The 19,111-nt window shown below is 36.9% G+C and overlaps 2 protein-coding genes across 11 annotated transcripts in view; one reads left to right on the top strand and one right to left on the bottom strand.

Annotated features, from left to right (window-relative positions):
- Positions 1-19,111, top strand: part of LOC100114114 (potassium voltage-gated channel protein Shaker) — a 594,961-nt gene that overhangs the window by 243,559 nt on the left and 332,291 nt on the right. For all 7 annotated transcript variants that reach the window (XR_004345121.1, XR_004345120.1, XR_004345122.1 and 4 more), the window contains exon 5: positions 5,976-6,619. Coding sequence is in view for 2 of the 7 variants with exons in the window: in XM_032601320.1 (XP_032457211.1) it covers positions 5,976-6,619 (644 nt within the window). In the remaining 5 variants the exon portion in view is untranslated. The remainder of the gene's footprint in view (positions 1-5,975; positions 6,620-19,111) is intronic.
- The window catches only part of LOC116415730, a 239,706-nt gene that overhangs the window by 10,705 nt on the left and 209,890 nt on the right, over positions 1-19,111 (bottom strand). The gene's annotated exons all lie outside the window — the stretch shown is intronic.

The raw sequence follows: 19,111 nt of genomic DNA, 5'->3' as shown, positions 1-19,111 counted from the left end.
TAGTTAGTGAATTAACTGAGAAAAATGACCTCCTAAAAGAAAAATTACAAAACACCAGAAGTAAAACTGACAACAATGTCCTTACATACTCAGATGCCATGAAGTAGTCTAGACCAATCCATAAAAAAATTCCTAAAATATCCGTAAGAAAAAACAACAACAGAAATATAGATGTTATGAAGTCAGTTATTGAATGTCTAACAGCTGAAAAAAACATCCAAACAAATAACATCTACGTAAATAAAAATGACGAAGTCATTATAAGCTGTCTTAATGAGAATAGTGCGGTATTGACAGAGACAGTACTAAAGGAAAAACTAGAGGGCCAATGTGATGTCATGAAAAATGAACTCAACAACCCGAAAATTAAGATAGTAGGTATAGATAATCACGCAAATATGGACATCAAGTATATTGAAAAGGACATAAACGAAAGGAACTTCAGTTATTTTGGAAAGGGAGGACAAGTCCTACACATGTATAAGAATAATTATAATAGCTTGAGTACGGTCATAATGAAAGTCCCAGCTGACATCTACAAGCATATAAGAGAAAATAATAACAAAGTTTTTGTTGGATATCAGCAATGCAAAGCCTATGATTTGGTTAACGTTTGCCCATGTTTCAAGTGCGGTAGATTTGGACACAGTGTCAGGAAATGCCAAAATGAGTTTCTGTGTTTGAAATGTTCCGGGAAGCATAATACGTGTAATTGTGATAAAGATTATGCTAAGTGCATTAACTGTCACTATAGTAACACAAAATACAAGTCAAAGTTAGACACAAAACATCATACTTATGACTCTAACTTGTGCAGCATCTTGAAAAAGAAAATTGACAGATATATTGACTCTATTGATTACCCGATAAAACCTACTCTACCTGAAACTGAATCGATCTATCACAGCATAGAATTGGCAAACAGGCATAAAGTATCCACAGAGGCTAATAATGTCATAGATAGTGAACAACAAGAAAATGACACTCCACGCAACAAAACAAAGCCAGAAACTGAACACAACAGAAGACCAATCACAAGACGTGATCCACAAATTCCACTGAACCATCTAAAACCGTAATCCTCTGCATTGTCACCAGCCAACAAGAGTGATAAAAACAAGATCAAGAAATAGGTAAAAATGGATATTTTTGATTATTTGGATAGGTTTCAAAATGAATCGATGCAAAAAGAACGGACATGCGGTAATATTAAAAATTTTAACAAAGCTATAAACAATAAGAAGGACTTTATCATGCATGTAAACATTCGTAGTATGAATGCAAATTTTGATAAGCTGAAAATTTTAATAGAAAGTTTAGCTATCAAACCAGCGATTGTGATATGTTCAGAAGCTTTTGAGCAAGTTAATTATAATTTCTATCAACTGAATGGTTCAGATTATGAATATAAAACTTATTATAACGACAGTAGGATAAACAGGAATGATGGAGTCTTTGTTTTTATCAATAATCCAAAATACCAAAGTCATTGAAGCAGGGAGAATTAAAATAATAAATACTAGAATAACCTTAAATGATAAAAGCGGTCTTGAAATATCAGCCATGTATAGGTCACATGGGATACCGAAAACAGAATTTATACTAGATCTTAATAAGTACTTAATTTATAAAAAAATGTAAAGAATCACTTAGTCATAGGTGATTTTAATATTGACCTGCTAGACTGTGATCATTATAGCCAAGATTTTCTATGTAACTTCCTTGATAAGGGATTTATTCAGGGTTTTGTTGGTATTACAAAGCCAGCTATCGGTAGAGCTAAAGGATCATGTATCGACAACATTTTCATTAAATTTCACAACATTAACACAGCCACATACAAGCTTAAGCATGATCTAACGGATCATTACCCGATTATCATAGCTGTAAATAAGCTAAAGACAGTAACTAAAGAACCGTATGTTTTCTTAAACTACAAAAAATAATAAATAACGCTAATTCAAGAAACTGGGATGAAATTAGTTCGATACCTGATCCAAACTTGGCTGTAGAAAAATTGTTAAATGAAATCAAGCAATGCGTAGAATTGTAAAAAACAACAAAAAAGGCTAATAGACAAAATGTCAGAAAAAAATGGATTACCGACGCAATAATAAGATCATGTGAAACCAAAGAATTTTTGTATAATTTGTGGCAACTAGATGTGCAGAATAAACAGCTTAAAATACAGTATAAAACCTACTCTAAAATCTTGGATAAGGTAATTACCGATGCCAAAATGAAATATGAATTGAATCTAGTGCAGAATAATGACAACAACCCAAAAAAACTATGGGAAATAATAAATACAAAAATCGGTAAAGTTAAAAAATCTAATGATGCCATAAATTATATAAAGGTTAATGATAGGAAAATTACAGACAAAGTCGAAATAGCTCAAAACATACTTATTATACTTTCTTCTGCGAAATTTGGAGAAAATTAAGTGCAAATATCGTGAAACCTGTCAACGCAGAACTTAGGCTACCTGACATGAATCCTATGTCGATTTTCTTAAAGCCAACCAGTATGGCTGAAATAATAAGTATAATCAATAAGTATAATAAACATCCCGAAAGATGGGGATCTGTGCTATACAAATGGATCCAGAAGGAAGGATGCTGCAGGAGCGGGGGTGTATCACCTAGAGAGCAGTACAGGAACAATCCTGCTGCTAGGTCAACACGCCACTGCACTACAAGCGGAGCTAACAGTGACCATGTGGGCGACGCAAGTGGCACTAGCTGGGAGTGCGCGCTCGCGGATTTATATCTGCTCCGACAGCAAGAGTGCTCTCCAAGCACACCAAATAACTCCACCGCCAAATCTTGGCTAGTATGAGACTGTCTTTAGGACCTAAACAGACTAGCACTCAAGGCCAGGGTCACACTATCATGGCTCCAGGGCACTACGGTGTCATGGGAAACATGATAGCAGATGACCTAGCAAAGTTAAGCGCGAAGAGCAGCCTAATAGGGCTAGAGCCGGCTGCCGGACTCTGCCAAAGTTTGATCAAGGGGGAGATCAAGCTATGGGCAGTAAATGAGAGAAACCAAATCTGAAGTCAAATCGATACGTGCGGCAAAACTAAAGCCTTCATGACGACTGTAAATCCAAAAAACTGGTCCAGGGTAATCCTTGGACTTGAAAGGGCAAATATATTTAATATCACAATATGCTTTACAATTTAATTTTACAATATGATTTTATTCGGTGAATCTACAGGAGGAGAAAGTGAGTGCCATGCATACCGTTCAAAAGCCTAGGGCCCATAGGATACTGAATATGAAAGTGACCTGATCAAGCGACGAGAACCATCCTTCGTCAAGTACTCAGTGCAAGAGCCAGATCATCAATGCTCACGATTGGCTCCGAGGATACTTAAGGAGGTCACTACCAAAACCATTTCCTTGGGAAATTTATAAAACTTTGCACACTATGTAATGGTACTGTTCATACACACCTAAAATTTTAGATTAATCTGACGTTTAGAAGCTGAGATATGAGGTCTTACAGTTTGGGCGTTTAACACGCGATCCCTATGCTGGGCCCATGCGAAACGTACATTTTCGTTGATAGCAGCCGAACGCTTCTTACATTCTTGTTGATTTGACGTTTAGTTCCCGAGTTATTGTAATCTAAAGACGGCCGCACGCTCACGCACACTAGCGCCGTCAGCGTATATGTGTGAATCTTTTGCTCACCAACGTGGCGAGTCTTAAGATGTGTGCGTGTGGCCGGTAGAGATGCGTTCAAAAGTCTCTGCGCTGCGGAGAGGGGAAAGCCATGCTGAGAGAGGCAGCAGCAAGCTGAAGTTTTGGCAGGGATTGTAGGTGGTGAACTTTCTTAAATACCAGAAGCGTTTCCTCTTTCCGATGCTATATACTCGCACGACATCTACCTACGCTTAAATAGGCTATTTACATCGAAATTACTAGCGCTCGTAAGTTATCCTTTGCTACTCTCCTATCTACCCGATAGGGCCACCGTTTCAAACGATTACAAATTTTATTCTAGCATTTGCGGGGATAAAGTAAATTTACTCACGACTAAACTATAATAGCCATTCATTCCCTGAAAAGCAGGACTAAAGTAATTTTATTCCACACTCGTCCGAAATGGCCACTTTTTGTGCCTAAAATGCGCAGCAGAAGTAGCATTTTTTTCCGCAAATGGAATTTGCGGGAAAAATAAGAAATTTGCAGAATAAATGAAATATTTTCTAAAATGCAAAAATGAGAAATTTTTTCGGAAAAATGAAAATTTTGCATAAAAAAATTAAAAAGTTTTATGTTCAATTTTGAAAAATATTAAAAATTATTGGAAGTTTTAACCTTGCTTTTTAGGCTTAAGCAGTAGCTATACGGTTGTGGGATGGGTTGACAAATTAAAAGATTGATTCCTTCTTTCTTCTTCTGCAAATGCTTTATTTTGATTTTTTACAATCCTGCGATGCGCTTTTCCGAACGCGTCGAGACCTCGGCCCTGCCCTCCGACCCTGCTTTCTCGTGCTCCTGTTTGTGACTGCCGTTTCCCTTTTCCCTTTTTCGCGTCCATTTTTCCCGGGCCGACTACCCGCCACCTACCATCCTATTTCCGGCGTGCTGGCTGTTACCTGCGCCCAAAACCTCGAGAAAAGGTCCTATATTTTCCCGCCTCGCTCGCTATCTTTTCTCGGCGTATTGCTGTCTGGAACAGTAGCCTTTCAGCTAAAAGTGAAATAATAGTACTTTATGCAACAAGGGAATAAAGGCGTTGATTATTCGCTTCGCTCGGACAGTAAACTCTCACCCAAGGGAATAATCGACTTTACTCTCGTGTTGCATATAGTGCTTTATTCACGACTGATCTGGGTAGCTACCTTATTTCTTAAAAAGTGTGATCTACAACAGCTAAATTAACTAAATTAATACATTTTTTTAAATATTCAAAATTTTTTAAATCTTTTTATAATTTTTCTACTTTTTAAAATTTTTTCTAAATTTTCAAAAATTTCCGAAATTTTGCGGGAATAAAGAATTTATTTCCTGCATTTTGCGGTAATAAAGAGTTTATTTTCCAAATTTTGCAAGAATACAGAGTTTATTTCACGCATTTTGCGGGAATAAAGAGTTTATTTCCCGCAAATTTACTTTACTCCCGCAAAATGCGGAAATAAAGTAAATTTGCGGGGAAAAAATATGAGGGAATAAAATGCTACTTTTGTCCCGCTTTTTAGAAATTATAGTAGCTATTATAGTTCATTCGTGAATAAAATACTATATGCAACATGTATACTGCCCTCGCAAGAATGTTTTTCCTCTTCGGGCAGTAAATGCACCCTCTCAAAGCATCTACGCGCTTAGGCAGTAAACTCACCCGCGGTAAAAAATCTGCTACTTGCGCCCCTTGTTGCACAATGTACAATGTACTTGTTCAACATTTGACTACAAGGCCACATTTTAGTCCTATAAAGCGGGGTCGAAACAGCTTAGCATTCTGTTAGATAAATAAATAAGTATGGGTTTAATTTTTTGAGAAATTTGAAAATTTTTGGAAAAAATCACTTTTGCTCCGCTAATTTTACTTCCACCTCGCTAATTTTATTTTTTCTCTGCTAATTTTACTTTCACTACGTAGAACTAGTTTTTGAGCAAAATATGCCTATTTCGCCCCGCCTATCAGGGGCTAATGGCAAAAGGTTGGTTTTTCGGTTGGATGTGGAATAAAAAATATATTATTGTACAGTAATTCTTATAGAAAAGTAAGCTAATTAGTAGCAAAATGAATTGATTTGTATTAATTATCTTACTTTCTTATCTAGGCCGTAGTCCTATAGGAGCATACTTTGCTGAACTTCTTGAAGTTATTAATTTCCCAAAACTAAAATATGAGATTATTTTTTGTCTCACTAAATAAACATTTTATGTATATAATATGATTTAGCAAACTATGTGTCATTATCATGACAAACTTTATGTCTTTTCTTGTTTCAGAGAAGATGAAGGCTTTATTAAAGAAGAAGAAAAGCCATTACCCTCACACGAATTCCAAAGGAAAGTCTGGTTATTATTTGAATACCCTGAAAGTTCCCAAGGAGCACGAGTGGTAGCGATTATTTCTGTGTTTGTAATTTTACTATCAATAGTTATATTTTGCCTAGAAACTCTCCCAGAGTTTAAACATTACAGGGTGTTTAATACTACCACCAATGGCACAAAAATTGAGGAAGATGAAGTGCCAGATATCACAGATCCGTTCTTCCTAATAGAAACCATATGTATAATCTGGTTTACATTTGAATTATCAGTGCGCTTCCTGGCTTGTCCAAATAAATTAAATTTCTTCCGTGACGTAATGAATATTATAGATATAATTGCGATAATACCATATTTTATTACTTTAGCTACGGTAGTAGCTGAAGAAGAAGATACACTGAATTTGCCAAAAGCTCCAGTAAGCCCGCAGGATAAAAGTACGAATCAAGCGATGTCGCTCGCAATACTCAGGGTTATACGATTAGTTAGGGTATTTCGAATATTTAAACTATCTAGGCACAGCAAAGGTTTACAAATACTTGGACGAACGTTGAAAGCATCGATGAGAGAACTGGGTCTATTGATTTTTTTTCTGTTTATTGGTAAGTGCAAAATAGCTATTTACCAAACAATATGAATTGAAATGTACACTTTTGGCAAGTATCTTGTTTCAAACTACTATATTTTATAAAATAAAATTGTAATAATCTCTAAATATAACCTAGCTAGTCACAATACGCTCTTCATAATTTCGATGGTTGAAAGTGAGAAGCAGCCATTGCATTGGCTTTTGAAAGCTGCTAGAATCAAATTTTTCTCTGGAAACCAGTTATTTCTGAATATTGTTGAGAAAGTGGTCAATTCCAAACTTTTCCGAAAATCAGCAAGCTTTTCCGAAAAGCAGATTCAATTATGTGCGAAAAAATAGTACATTATGCAACAAGGGAGTAAAGTCGTTGATTTTTCTCGCAGGTAAGTAAATCACCTGAGGGAATAATCGACTTTACTCTCGTGTTGCATATAGTGCTTTATGCACAACTGAACTGTGTAGACACTTTATTTCTTAAAAAGTGGGACCTACTCAGCTATCGGCATTTTAATGAAAATATACGTTTATTATTATTTTCTATTTATTCTATTATACTTATTTCATACGCTTGAGATTACCCTAACTCTCTCGTACGTGCTGACTCAGCGTCTCTCTAAACGGCTGGTTCTCATTCACAACATCGTCTATAATCTGTGTGACGGCGCGTACTGCCTACTTACAAACGGATTTAGCACCACGTTTTACTAAAGGTATAACACTACAATATAATCCTTCTAACTAACTGCCTATACCACCACTCTAATGACGTCTATGACCAATGTTAATGTAATTACCTATTTCACAACCTCTATTACCACCACCACTACTACTACTACTACTACTACTACTACTACTACTACTACTACTACTACTACTACTACTACTACTACTACTACTACTACTACTACTATATTCATTATTCCCAATCTGATGGGTAAAATAAGTTTCGTACTCTGACATTTTAGCTAATGCGTTTAAAGTGAAGTGTCACTGTCAACATGCCGTAATCAAATGGGTCAGACTCTTCTCGTTCAGTCCTTATATCTATCTTAATTGATTATTATGACAAAGTCAACAGATGCAGATACGTTGGTGGTGTGTAGTTTTGAATTTGTGAGTGTCTGTGAGTGTAGTCATGTAGGTGAAGAGGTACAGCGCGTAGCAACTGTGTACAAACGTTCCCCTTGGCAAATACCACTGTAAATCATAAGCACATTTATCTAACCATTTATAAGATTTGCTAGTCTATTATCGATGATATAGTTTTCTTTTTACCATCACATAATAACAATTTGGTGTTTTTAAATCCTAATATATTACGCAACTTTTCGGATAAGGAAAACAAGTGAATAAAGTTGGCACAACCGTCCTCAGTACAGATACATATTACTTAAATGTATCCACCATATTGGAGCTCGAATATAAGATAGTCCTTAACATCGTCGAGATTGATTATTACACGTTGAAGAGCGTCAATGTCATGATAAATACCGCATTTTATCAAGCTAAAAGATTCCTTCTCCTCACTATTTGTAGAGCGTAAATTATTGTTGGCATAAGGTGAACGTGTATATTTTAAATGGGTAGGTTTTATACATACAACCCCCTCCTCTTTTACCCTTGTAGGTATGTGTTGGAAGGTAAGAGGTATTTGTATTTCAGCAAGGCCTACACACCAATCGCTATGCAGATAACAAAATTTCAGGTAGTTGTGTGATAACATGGCTCGCAATGTTTTCTAAGTAAACATATTTGATGCTATGACTAGTTGAAACCATGTAAAATTCATCCCTTATTATTGCAATCGGGGCTGGAGATTAAGGAGGTCTTTGGCCGCTACCCAAGAATTGAGTTTTTCAGGGTCTTCCAACTCAAAATATACTCTTTTATTTTACCTCTGCCTCTACTGCCTCTCACTGACTTCAAAAACGTCACCTGTCAAATTTTCGCGCACTTTGCTGAGTTTTTGTTCGTAAAAATAAAACCAACAATCTTTTTACCTGCCAGATCGTATCGTCGTCCCCTTCGAAAACTAGCACGTTTTAAATCCCTCTAGAAGAGTAGTACTTTTCATTTTTCACCGCGAAAAGAAGCATAGGTCATAAGGTCAAGCTTTTGCCGCGAAGACTAACACTTTTCACAACTTTGCCGCGAAGACTAGCTTGTTTCACGTCCTTGCCGCGAAGACTTGCACTTTTCACGAAAACACTAGCGGTATTGGGGCTTTATGTTTGAAAAATTGATGATATTTATTAACGCCAAAGTAGTACATAGTAACATTCACATGCAAAGAGTCAGCTAGTACGAAAATTATTAAATTATCATAAGTTTATCTCATATTACAAAGAGCATTAGTTTGAGCCATGAAACGTGCTACTTTTCGCGGGAAAACGAAACGTACTTGTCTTTGACTCAAGTTCTGAAATCTACTAATCTTCGTAAGGACCGGCGGTATGTAAACTGGTGATTGTCTTGAAGTATAACTTTAACAATCGTAAATAAATTTTCACGGGCTAGAACGGGCTTTAGCGGCATTGTACAAAGTCACACCAGATAGTCTCATTTTAATCGCAGTATACCACGACTTATTGTAAGCCTGTACAATATTATCCAATACATCAACGTAGCGTCTTGTGTGTAGGTGATAAAGTATCGCTATACGGGGTGATTCAGAAACAATACAAAATTTTAGTACCATCGTAATCAGCGTGAAAAACTGAGTCTAGGGAAACTGGTCCGGAGATTTTTGCGGCATTTAGAAAATTCTCAATATTAGCCCAGGGCACTTTAAGTAAATACGCCGGCCTTTCTCGCTCAGCCGGAGAGAGAGAGAGAGAGAGAGAGAGAGAGAGAGAGAGAGAGAGAGAGAGAGAGAGAGGGAGAGAGAGAGAGAGCGCTCGGTTGCGGAGTAGGGGGCCGTTGCTACGGAGCTCACTGGCAGGCGAAGCGAGGAAAGGGGAGAGCACGGCAATTCATATTATTTCGCTGTTTCGCGCTACTAAGATTTCTGCAACAATGTGCTGAGCCAAAGAATCTTCCTTCTCTTGATTATCTAATGATTGACACTAGCAAAGCAAAATCGCAGCGTCGCCTCGACAAATCATCTCCCGAGTGGCAGATTTTGCACTGCCTCGCCGATCAAAACCCACACTTGTTTTAGAGCGAAACTATGAAAAATTGCAGGGGCTGAACAAGCGATCTTCTCTGGGTGGCGTGTCGCGCGATGTGCTCATACAGTCACGCCGCACGAAACACAAGCTCTTTTTCTAACCGAAGATTGTAAAAATGGCGGGATTTTTTCAGCAGGCTTCACTGCCGCAAGGATCGAGCGAGCGAGCGAGCTTTTCTGGGTGGCGTGCCGCGCGAAGGGCTCGCACAGTCAGACTGCACGAAACACAAGCTCATTTCCTCGTGAAATATAGGAAAAACGGCGGGCTATTCTCCGCGGCGTCTCTACCTTAAAGATCGATCGATCTAGCGAGTTTTCCTGGGTGCCGTGTCGCGCAAAGGGTTTGCACAGCCTTGCCGCACAGAACACAAGCTCTTTTCCTCAACGAATGTTAAGATAACGGCGGGTTATTGTCCGCGAGCATCTCTGCGAAATACAAGCTCTTTTTCAATTTAGTCAATATCTATTGAATTTCGTCTGTACAAAACATCAACTATAAATGCTTCAGTGAATTCTAGCCATTGAAGCATAGTTTTAGCTTTGTCCACTAAGCACATGTCCCGAAAGTTTTCAGTTTTGATGTTTTTAAAATGAACCAACGTATTTTGAAATGTATAAAAGAGATTTTTCTATAAATTCTATCGCGCAAATGTTTAGATGACTTCAATGGATCGGTATTGAGAACATAAATGTGCGAAATCTTATAGCTCTGAAACGTACTTGAATAATCATATATCCTTTACAGATATCTGGAAGATCCAAATCTTTATTTTCCTTGTTGGCTTCAAATTGCTTTCTGACGTAACTTTTTGCCAACGATACATCATTTGACGGTCCCACTGAGCCCCATGATTTTGTCATAATTTCTGTTATGGAGCTAACTTTCTTATTTATTCTTTTCATCTTCAAATTTTACACATCATAAAGCCTTAGCTTGTTCATAATTTCGGAAACGTGTTCGTCCAGAAGTATCATCGAGTGAGGCTTCGTTTTGCATAAACTATTCAAACAGAACATTGTTACATATAAGAGTGAATCAATAAAAATATTTTTACAAGTCGATCATACAAAAATATTTACTTGATGTGATGATCAACTTTTTGTTTCCGACCAGCAATAAAATTTTGCATTTGCAAGATCTGACTTGTAGAAGGTGATCGCGCAAAAACGCCCTTGTAAACATCTCGTAAGCGAGCAGAAGAGAAAAAGTCTGCATCTTCATAGGTAGCCAATACCACCATTAGACACTTATACTTCTCTGGATTTAATATAAAGCGATCGATTTTTCTCCTGCCATTGCAACTAACAGGTCGTGTGATAGTGTCACATTAACAACAAAAAACAGCTGTCAGAATCAAACTGAATATAACCAATATGCTACGTCGTTGATCACATTGATAGGGGTTGCTATGCGCGATTATCGGCGTTCGAATCGCGCAACGTTCGAGCTCGGTCACAACGATATTTACTAAAAGGCAACAGTAGACAACCTCACGATGATATTGAGTGTTCTACGGGTGAGTAACGAGACACGTAAAAAACTTAAAGTTGTGTTTTATTCGGCGAGGCTGTACGAGTCGCTAGCGCTACACACCATAGGAAAAAGCCTATCAGATCGACAGATCTTTGCAGTAGCGACGGCCGACCTTCACGGAGTTGATTTCCGCCTAGCAAACAGCGGCAGTGACTTAAGAGGAGACAAGCTTGCAATCAAGTTTTTCGATAAACAAGCAAAATATTGCGCGATCTGCGATTTTGGTACAGTTTAAGCAGTGTATTCAAAGTGTTTACGTATTTACGATTATTCCCTCGCAAACAGCTACCCTGACTTTAGGGGAGGCGAGCTTGCAATCACAAGCTTATGCTTTTAATCGAAAATTTGAAAAACTGCACGCTCTGCGATTTAGGAGCAGTCGCATTAAAGTTCTGCCAATCTTTTTCTATATTTGTATTTCACAGTGCCTAAAAAAACTCTTGTGATCGCGAGATATTTGCACCAGCGATGCTTGCAGGCAATAGCGCAGCATTTTTTCGTAATTGCCAATTTAATGATAAGACTATTAACGTGTATAGTAAACTATATTGAAAATCAAATAAACAGAAACTGATGTACAATTCAAACACTGTCCCTGGCTCTGCCGTCCCTTCTGCATTGTTTGAAGGGTCCTCCCTCTTCTTCAATCAAATAGTCGAGAGGATTAAAATCCGTTGGCCCTCCTCGTCCAATCCATCTATCAGGATACACTTTATCAAGATGTTCTCGTATGTCCAGTAAAAAATGCGCTGGAGCTCCGTCGTGCATAAAAATTCTTGCTCTTCAGGGGTCAAAATTTTATTTAGCAGGAGAGGAAGAGTTTCTCGCAGAAACTCCAAGTAGTTTGGTCCATTAAGCGCTGCTGATAGCTCCCATGGTCCGACCATCCGATGTCTTCTTGCGCTTTTCGAAAAAGTTGTCAAGCTAATACACATCGACAGATCAGGTCAATTTTATATTGCTACAAGATATCAAAACTAATTTTTTAAAAATTGTTAAATGATAACTTATTGTAAACAACATTTTTGTATTTGTATAATGGCATGTTAAAAAATATATATAAATTACTAACGCTTGTTACGGTTTCATTTAACCCACCACGTCTAATTTTTTTTGTTTTTACTATAAAATACTGGGAAAATAGTTCGTTTTTACATTTCATTGACGCGCTTTTTTATAGCGATTTTTTAGGTATGAGAATTTAATTTTTTTCCGATAAATTTATTGAAAAAGTTCATGTCAGTTATTTGCTTGATATGTATCTGAAAGAAAATAAAATTACCTAATGACCTATCTTTTTACCGCGAAAAATTCTTATTATTATTTTTCATTTTGTTATTATACACCATAAAGTGAAATTTATTAAAACCGTTTTAAGCCGAAAACTAAATGTTGAACCTTTCTAAAGAAAAAAACCGCTGCCAATTCTTTGGCACGTAGCTTCCTTCAACATTATGTATCGCTTTAATATCTGAAATGTTTTTACTTAATATATAATTCTATTGTAAAGACCATTTTTGATATATTTTGAATACGGGCTGCGCGAGTACAAATAATTATTTAATTATTGCGAACTATCCGTTGGCTCGGAAGCCTTATGTACTGAAAAAATAAGAACTACGCGTGACTCGATATTATAAGTGGACGCGTGAGTTTATGTGCGGACACAGTTGTGTCCGCTCGTAGCGCGTGGACGGTGTGCGGTCCGTGCTCGCTCTTAATCGGACGCTTGTCTGTCCGGGCGGGATCCTGTCCGTACTGTGTTGTCTGAGTGGACTTTGATGCCTGTCCGTGGTACTGTTTCGATGTTTTGTTAGTCCTTACCTTTTTGATGTCCACGTAGTTGGTATTTATTAGGAATTTGGTATATTACTTGATATTTATATTTAATATGGAATAAATTGACACAAGATACATCTAAATTGTTATGTTTTGTTTTATTGGCATAGGACCAGAGCACTTCACATTACAGACGGTTTTAGGCATTGACAGATGTTATGATGTTCGTTTAAATATAGTTTTACTAACGTTGTTTTATTCACTAACTATGTATATTAATTATTATTTACGGTGTTCTAGTAATGCGACTTACAATTTTAGTCGATCTCTCGCACGTTGGATGACGTAGTCTCCTTCTAGTGTAACAGATGCTGATAGTTCTATCCTACACGATTTCTCGGACTTATCTAAGCTGTGTTTCCACTAACGCCAGATTTATTGACGGGCCCTTTCCTACTAGGCACGGGACTCTCGACTAGCAGGTAAAGAGGTGTACTATTGAATTGCGTGCAGAGTTTGAGTGTTTCCTATGCACTCAACAGGCGATGCTCGCAAATTCACAGCCCTCGTATTCTCTTACCAGGTACAGCTCGCAGTAGCAGCTTGACTCGCGTTAAAAGGCACTGCGTGGATCGACTCCGGGGTTTTTAATGCCTAGCGGTATCGATACAGGCATTTGTGAAATGAAGATGAGAAAGATCGCGATAGTCCATCAGCATCTGCCACACAAAGGATTGACACGTATACTTTGCGTTCTGGTTCGCAGGCGAGGAGTGCTGACACAGAGGTCGAAGCACTCGCTCTGATTTTCGGCGCTCGATACATGTTGCAATCTAGTTGCTCGCTCTTAGGATGTTAGTTGATGCATTGTCTATGTGTATATCCGGTTACAGTCACGCAGGCATCGGTCATAATCGTTTTACATACATACGTGTATTTTATGAGCATAGCACATTACACTATTAAGTTTTTGTACTTTTTCGTTTGATAGATAAAATTATTTCGAATCAATTATGTATGCATAATCAATTATACTTCTCTATCTTTCTCTCTTTTTCTCGCATAGCTAGGGCCTAGGTATAGATTAAAATTTATTAAATAGAAGCTGAGATATAAGCAATGCAGTTTTCAATTATGCAAAGTGTACAGGGTAAAAAAAAGTTTGAAGCTTAATATCTTTGAAACTAACTGGTAACATAAACAACCCAAACATAGGGATCGAAGTGCTATATAATGATAACTGAATCCAAAATTTGAACTTGATTAATGCCTTTTTACTCCAGTTACCGAGTCACGTAGAAAAACGACTTTTTTCAGTTGTTGATGTTTTTCTCAGGATCTGCCCTATGAAATGACTTAAAATTAAAGTGAATTATAGTCCTAATAATTTTCAATAATCATGATTTTTTTTTTAGAAAGATTCAAAATTTAGTTTTCGAGTTAAAACAATTTCAAAAATTTGAGCTTTATGGTGTGTAATAAAAAAACGACAAACGATAATATAAATTTTCTGCGGTAAAAAGATAGGTAATATTATTCTCTTTTAGGTACATATTAAGCAATTTACTTTTATCAACTTTTCCAATAACTTTATTTAAAAAAAAACTAAAATTTCAAAACTAAAAAGTCGATATAAAAAAACGGGTCCAGAATATGTAAAAACGGACTATTATCCCGCTATGTACTAATAAAAACAAGGAAAATAAGACTTGGTGGATTACAATCCACTGAGTAAAAACTAAGCTAGAAGCGATACGAAGGAACACACACACATCCATACGGACATTTTCTAAAAACACTTAAAATGCCTCAAAACATATTTCCTACATGTTTTTACACAAACTCCAAAAATTACTATTACAAGGCTTCCTTAGAAAGCAAAACATGATTATTGGAGGTTATTAGAACCCTTAATTTTTTAGTTTTTTTTAGGGCGGATCAGGAGTAAAACAAATAAAATGGAAAAAGTTGTTTTTCTATGTCACGAGATAACCGGAGTAAAAGGCAATAATCAAGTTTAAATTTTGGATTTAGTTAGCATTATATAGCATCTTGATCACTTTCGTGGATATTTGTTTGCTAAGATTATTTTTGCCCTTCGCCGTTCTATAAAACTAATGATCCTATCGTACAGAGCAGTAAATAAGCTTCGAGATCAACATAACAGTATTTGTTAACGAATAGGTTAGTTGCGCAGTACGAATCTCAAATCACTTTGGGGCCGAGTGACCACAGGCAGAGTGGACAACCATATTTATTCCACGTTTTTTATGTTAAAATATTAAAAAAAAAGATTTTTTAATTTAATTAATTAATAAAACAGTTAATTAATTATAAATAATATAACATGGAAGATGAAAATATATATTGAAATTCACATAACGCGTGTGAGAAATATTGCGAGCATGCGCGTTTACATTTTCCCTACGCCACGGTAGGAGCGATATACGCGCGGCGCAAGGAGGCCACTGACATACCGCTGCGTCTCTGCACTCCCACCTATACGTTAGGATTATTGTAACGCAGCGTATTAGGCCCTACCATACCGCAGCGCCTCCATCTCCGACCAGCATGTATACAAAGTCGGTACGTAACATTCAAAACGTCTCTCCTAAGCCTACGTATTGAAAGTTTCGAGACGCAGCGTTCAAAAATTTCTTTGCGTGTACTTATCTTTTCCTCTCTAATCCTGATTTCACTCCTTTTCCCACTGTACAATTCTTTGACTTTATTCCTTATTCTGACTCCTAGTCCTAGTTTGTCCATCATTTATCACACCTCTCTCCTGTTTACCTTGTCAAAAGCCGCTCTCATATCCAATAAAAACGCGTATACTTTACCTTCTTTCTTATCCAGTTCAGTTTCTATTACTTTACTCAGAATGAAAATTGCGTCTGCCGTACCTCTCCCTTTTCTGAAACCTATTTGTGTATCGTCAAGCAACTCTCTTCCCTTTAAATCATTTTCCATCTTTTCCCATATTATTTCAGCGTATAATTCATATTCTGTGTCCATAAGAGTTATCCCTATGTAGTTCTTTGCTTCCTGCTTCTTCTCTTTTATGAAAAGCGGGGTTATCAATCCCGTTTTCCATTCTTCTGGTACTTTTCCCCCTTTCCATATGTGATTCAATATTTTAGTTATTTCCCTTATTACTTGTTCTTTCCCATGTATCCATAACTTATTTTGTAGTCCGTCTGCTCCTGGCGCTTGTCCCTTCTTCATTTTTCTAATTGCCTTCCTTACCTCGTTTTCGGTAATGTTTTCTTCTTCTCCTAAGCTTTCTCCTTCCTCCTCTTCCCCTTGGATATCGGATTCCACCTCATTCTCTGCTTCTTCTCCCAGTTGCTCTTTGAAGTGAGTTAACCATTCCTCATTCTTTATCATACTGCTGCATCTTGTTCTCCTTTTTCTTCTCCTGCATTTTACCACTTCCCAGAATTTTATTCTTTTTTCCATTTCCGCCTCCTTTTTCCTTTCCACTAGGATTCCCCATTTTCTTTTCGCTTTCACATATTTTTTCCTTCCTTCTTAATCACCTTGCCTAGCTTCCTCACCTCTACTTTCTTGATTCTGCATTCTTCATCCCACCATGGGGTTTTCTTTCTTTTCCTGCAGCTTTCCCTTTTTCAATCTGATTGATTTTTCTAGTTTTCTTTTTAGTTCTGTCCATTCTGTTTTCTCTTCCCCTTTACTCAGTTCTTTTCGGAATTGACCTATTGCCCTTTCTGTGTTTTTCCCTCCTCTTCTTCGTTTTCCCAGTTCGTTTTACCCACTTCTATTTCCACTGCATTGTGATCAAATTCCAACCTGTAAATAATATTTATTTTACTCGCCCCTCTTTTTCCTTCCTCATTACCAATCACATAATCTATCACTGAGCATCCTGCCCCTCCTTTGTACGTGTATTCTCCTGTTTCATCCCCTTCAGCATTTCCATTTATTATACTTATACTCTATTTTCTCTCCTATTTTTACCGCCATCAATATTCCCCCTTTCACTCTCCGTCTTTCTCCCCCTTTTGTTGCTTTTCCAAATCTGACTTCATAATCTCCTTATTTCTTTTCCCAGAAATTTCTTTCCTTATCTTTCAGCCATGTTTCCTTCAGATAGATTACATCAAACCCTCTTAGATAGCTCCAGGTCTTCTCATCTGCTCTCTTTATTCCCGCTACATTTCAACTAATTATCCTTAAGCCTTTCTGTTCTCCTTTTTTCTCCCTTTTCTGTCCTTTTCCTTCTCCGAAAAAGCTCCTGTTCCCTTTCATTCCATATATATTCTACGCCATCAATCCATAGTTTGTTATACCCTATCTAAACCTCTTTTCCCTCTTTCCTTTTCCTTGCCGCATGTTCTCTTAGTTTCTCTTCGTTTCGTCTCTCTTTCCAGGTTAGATCATAGTATATGAAAATGTAAAATGACCCTTGTAATCTTGCCTTTCCTTTCCTAATTAAAGCTCTTTCTTACCAGTTTCTGCATTCTGCTCGATTCTACGGATTCTCCCATTCTGTGTCCACGTCCTTCTTAACGTTATCTCTATCTCAAGTTTTCTCTTTATCCAGTTTTCCACTGTCTTCTTATTTCACTGTTCTTCCTTTCAACCTGAAATCATTATATTGTTTTTTTTACTATCCCTTTCTTCTTCCTCAATCCTCCATTCCATTTCTTCTATCTGTTTTCTATCCCTTACCATTTCGACTCCTGTTTCGTTTTCTTCGCTGTCTCTCGCTTGTGTATCCCTACTTCTGTTTTTCTCTTCCCTTCCTTCCATTTTTCCTATCTTCCCTAATATTTCTTTAATTTCCTCTTTCCTCTCTTTTCTTTTTTGCTCGAATCTTGCCTCCCATTCTTTTCTATATATCTCCCTTTCCCTCGCCTCCTTACATTCTTTTCTATTTCTTTTCCTTGTTTCTGCTTATTCCTTTATTTTTCCCTCCACTAGTTTTAGCCTTTCCTCTACTTTCCTGTTAATCTTTTCCTCCAGTCCTATGTACCTTTGTTCCCAGTTCTCTGTCAATTTCTCCCTCTCTTCTTTTTCCTTATCCATTTTCTTGTTCATTTCCTCTACCTTTTGTAAGATCATGTCTGTTGTATTCCTTAGTGTCCCGACTATTTCTTTTCCCATTTTCTCTTTTTCTTGGGGTGATCTTTTCCCTCCTCTTGCAAACGCGTTTCTTTTCTCCTGTTGTCTTCTCCTGTTCTCTCTGCTCTTTCTTTCTTATTCTTCTCGATATAATCCTCTAGACTCCTATCCTTTCTTTTTAACCATGTGTTTTCTTTTGATTCAGACTGTTCTCTAGTCTTTTCTGTTTCAGAGTATTCCCTATCTCCCAAAAAAACTTTTTTCAAAAGTGAAAACCTTGGCAAGATAAAGACTAATAAACGTAGTGAAATCTCTAAATATTAAAATGACAAGTAAATGTTTTTTGCTATACGCATTAAGATATAAAATTAAAGTTAAAATTAGTTTTCCCAAAAAATGATATCTTAATGCGTATAGCAAAAAATATTTACTTGACATTTTAATATTTAGAGATTTCACTACGTTTATTAGTCTTTTTCTTGCCAAGGTTTGGGAGATTCCACATCTTTTATAAAGCATATCCTCCTTGCTATTGCACTTCATGAAATCTTGATCTATTCGATAGACAATAAGCTACTATTGCTTTATACATTGATCGTATCGCGCATATAATCGTATAGCATTATTATATGCATATAATCGCATGTGTCGCCGAGTAGCAGACGAATGTCGGTAAAGTAGATGAACCACTTTAACCACTGGTGTATAATACCTAATATAATACTCACCGGAAGTCACGTGACCGGAGAAGACGAAAAAATCGGGAGAGGATGGAAACACTGAACGAAAAGAAATATATCGAGCAAATTTTCAACTTGCAATATTAAGTTAATAACTTAATATTTATGGATGAATCTTTTTAATCATGAAAGATTAGGTTAATATATTGAAGTAGATACCAACAGATTGCGCATACGCGCAATAGTAATGATTTAGAT

This window comes from Nasonia vitripennis (assembly GCF_009193385.2).
Source record: "Nasonia vitripennis strain AsymCx chromosome 1 unlocalized genomic scaffold, Nvit_psr_1.1 chr1_random0005, whole genome shotgun sequence".
Taxonomy (NCBI): domain Eukaryota; kingdom Metazoa; phylum Arthropoda; class Insecta; order Hymenoptera; family Pteromalidae; genus Nasonia; species Nasonia vitripennis.
Note: the sequence above shows the minus strand (reverse complement) of the source record. Positions and strands in the feature narration are given on the sequence as shown.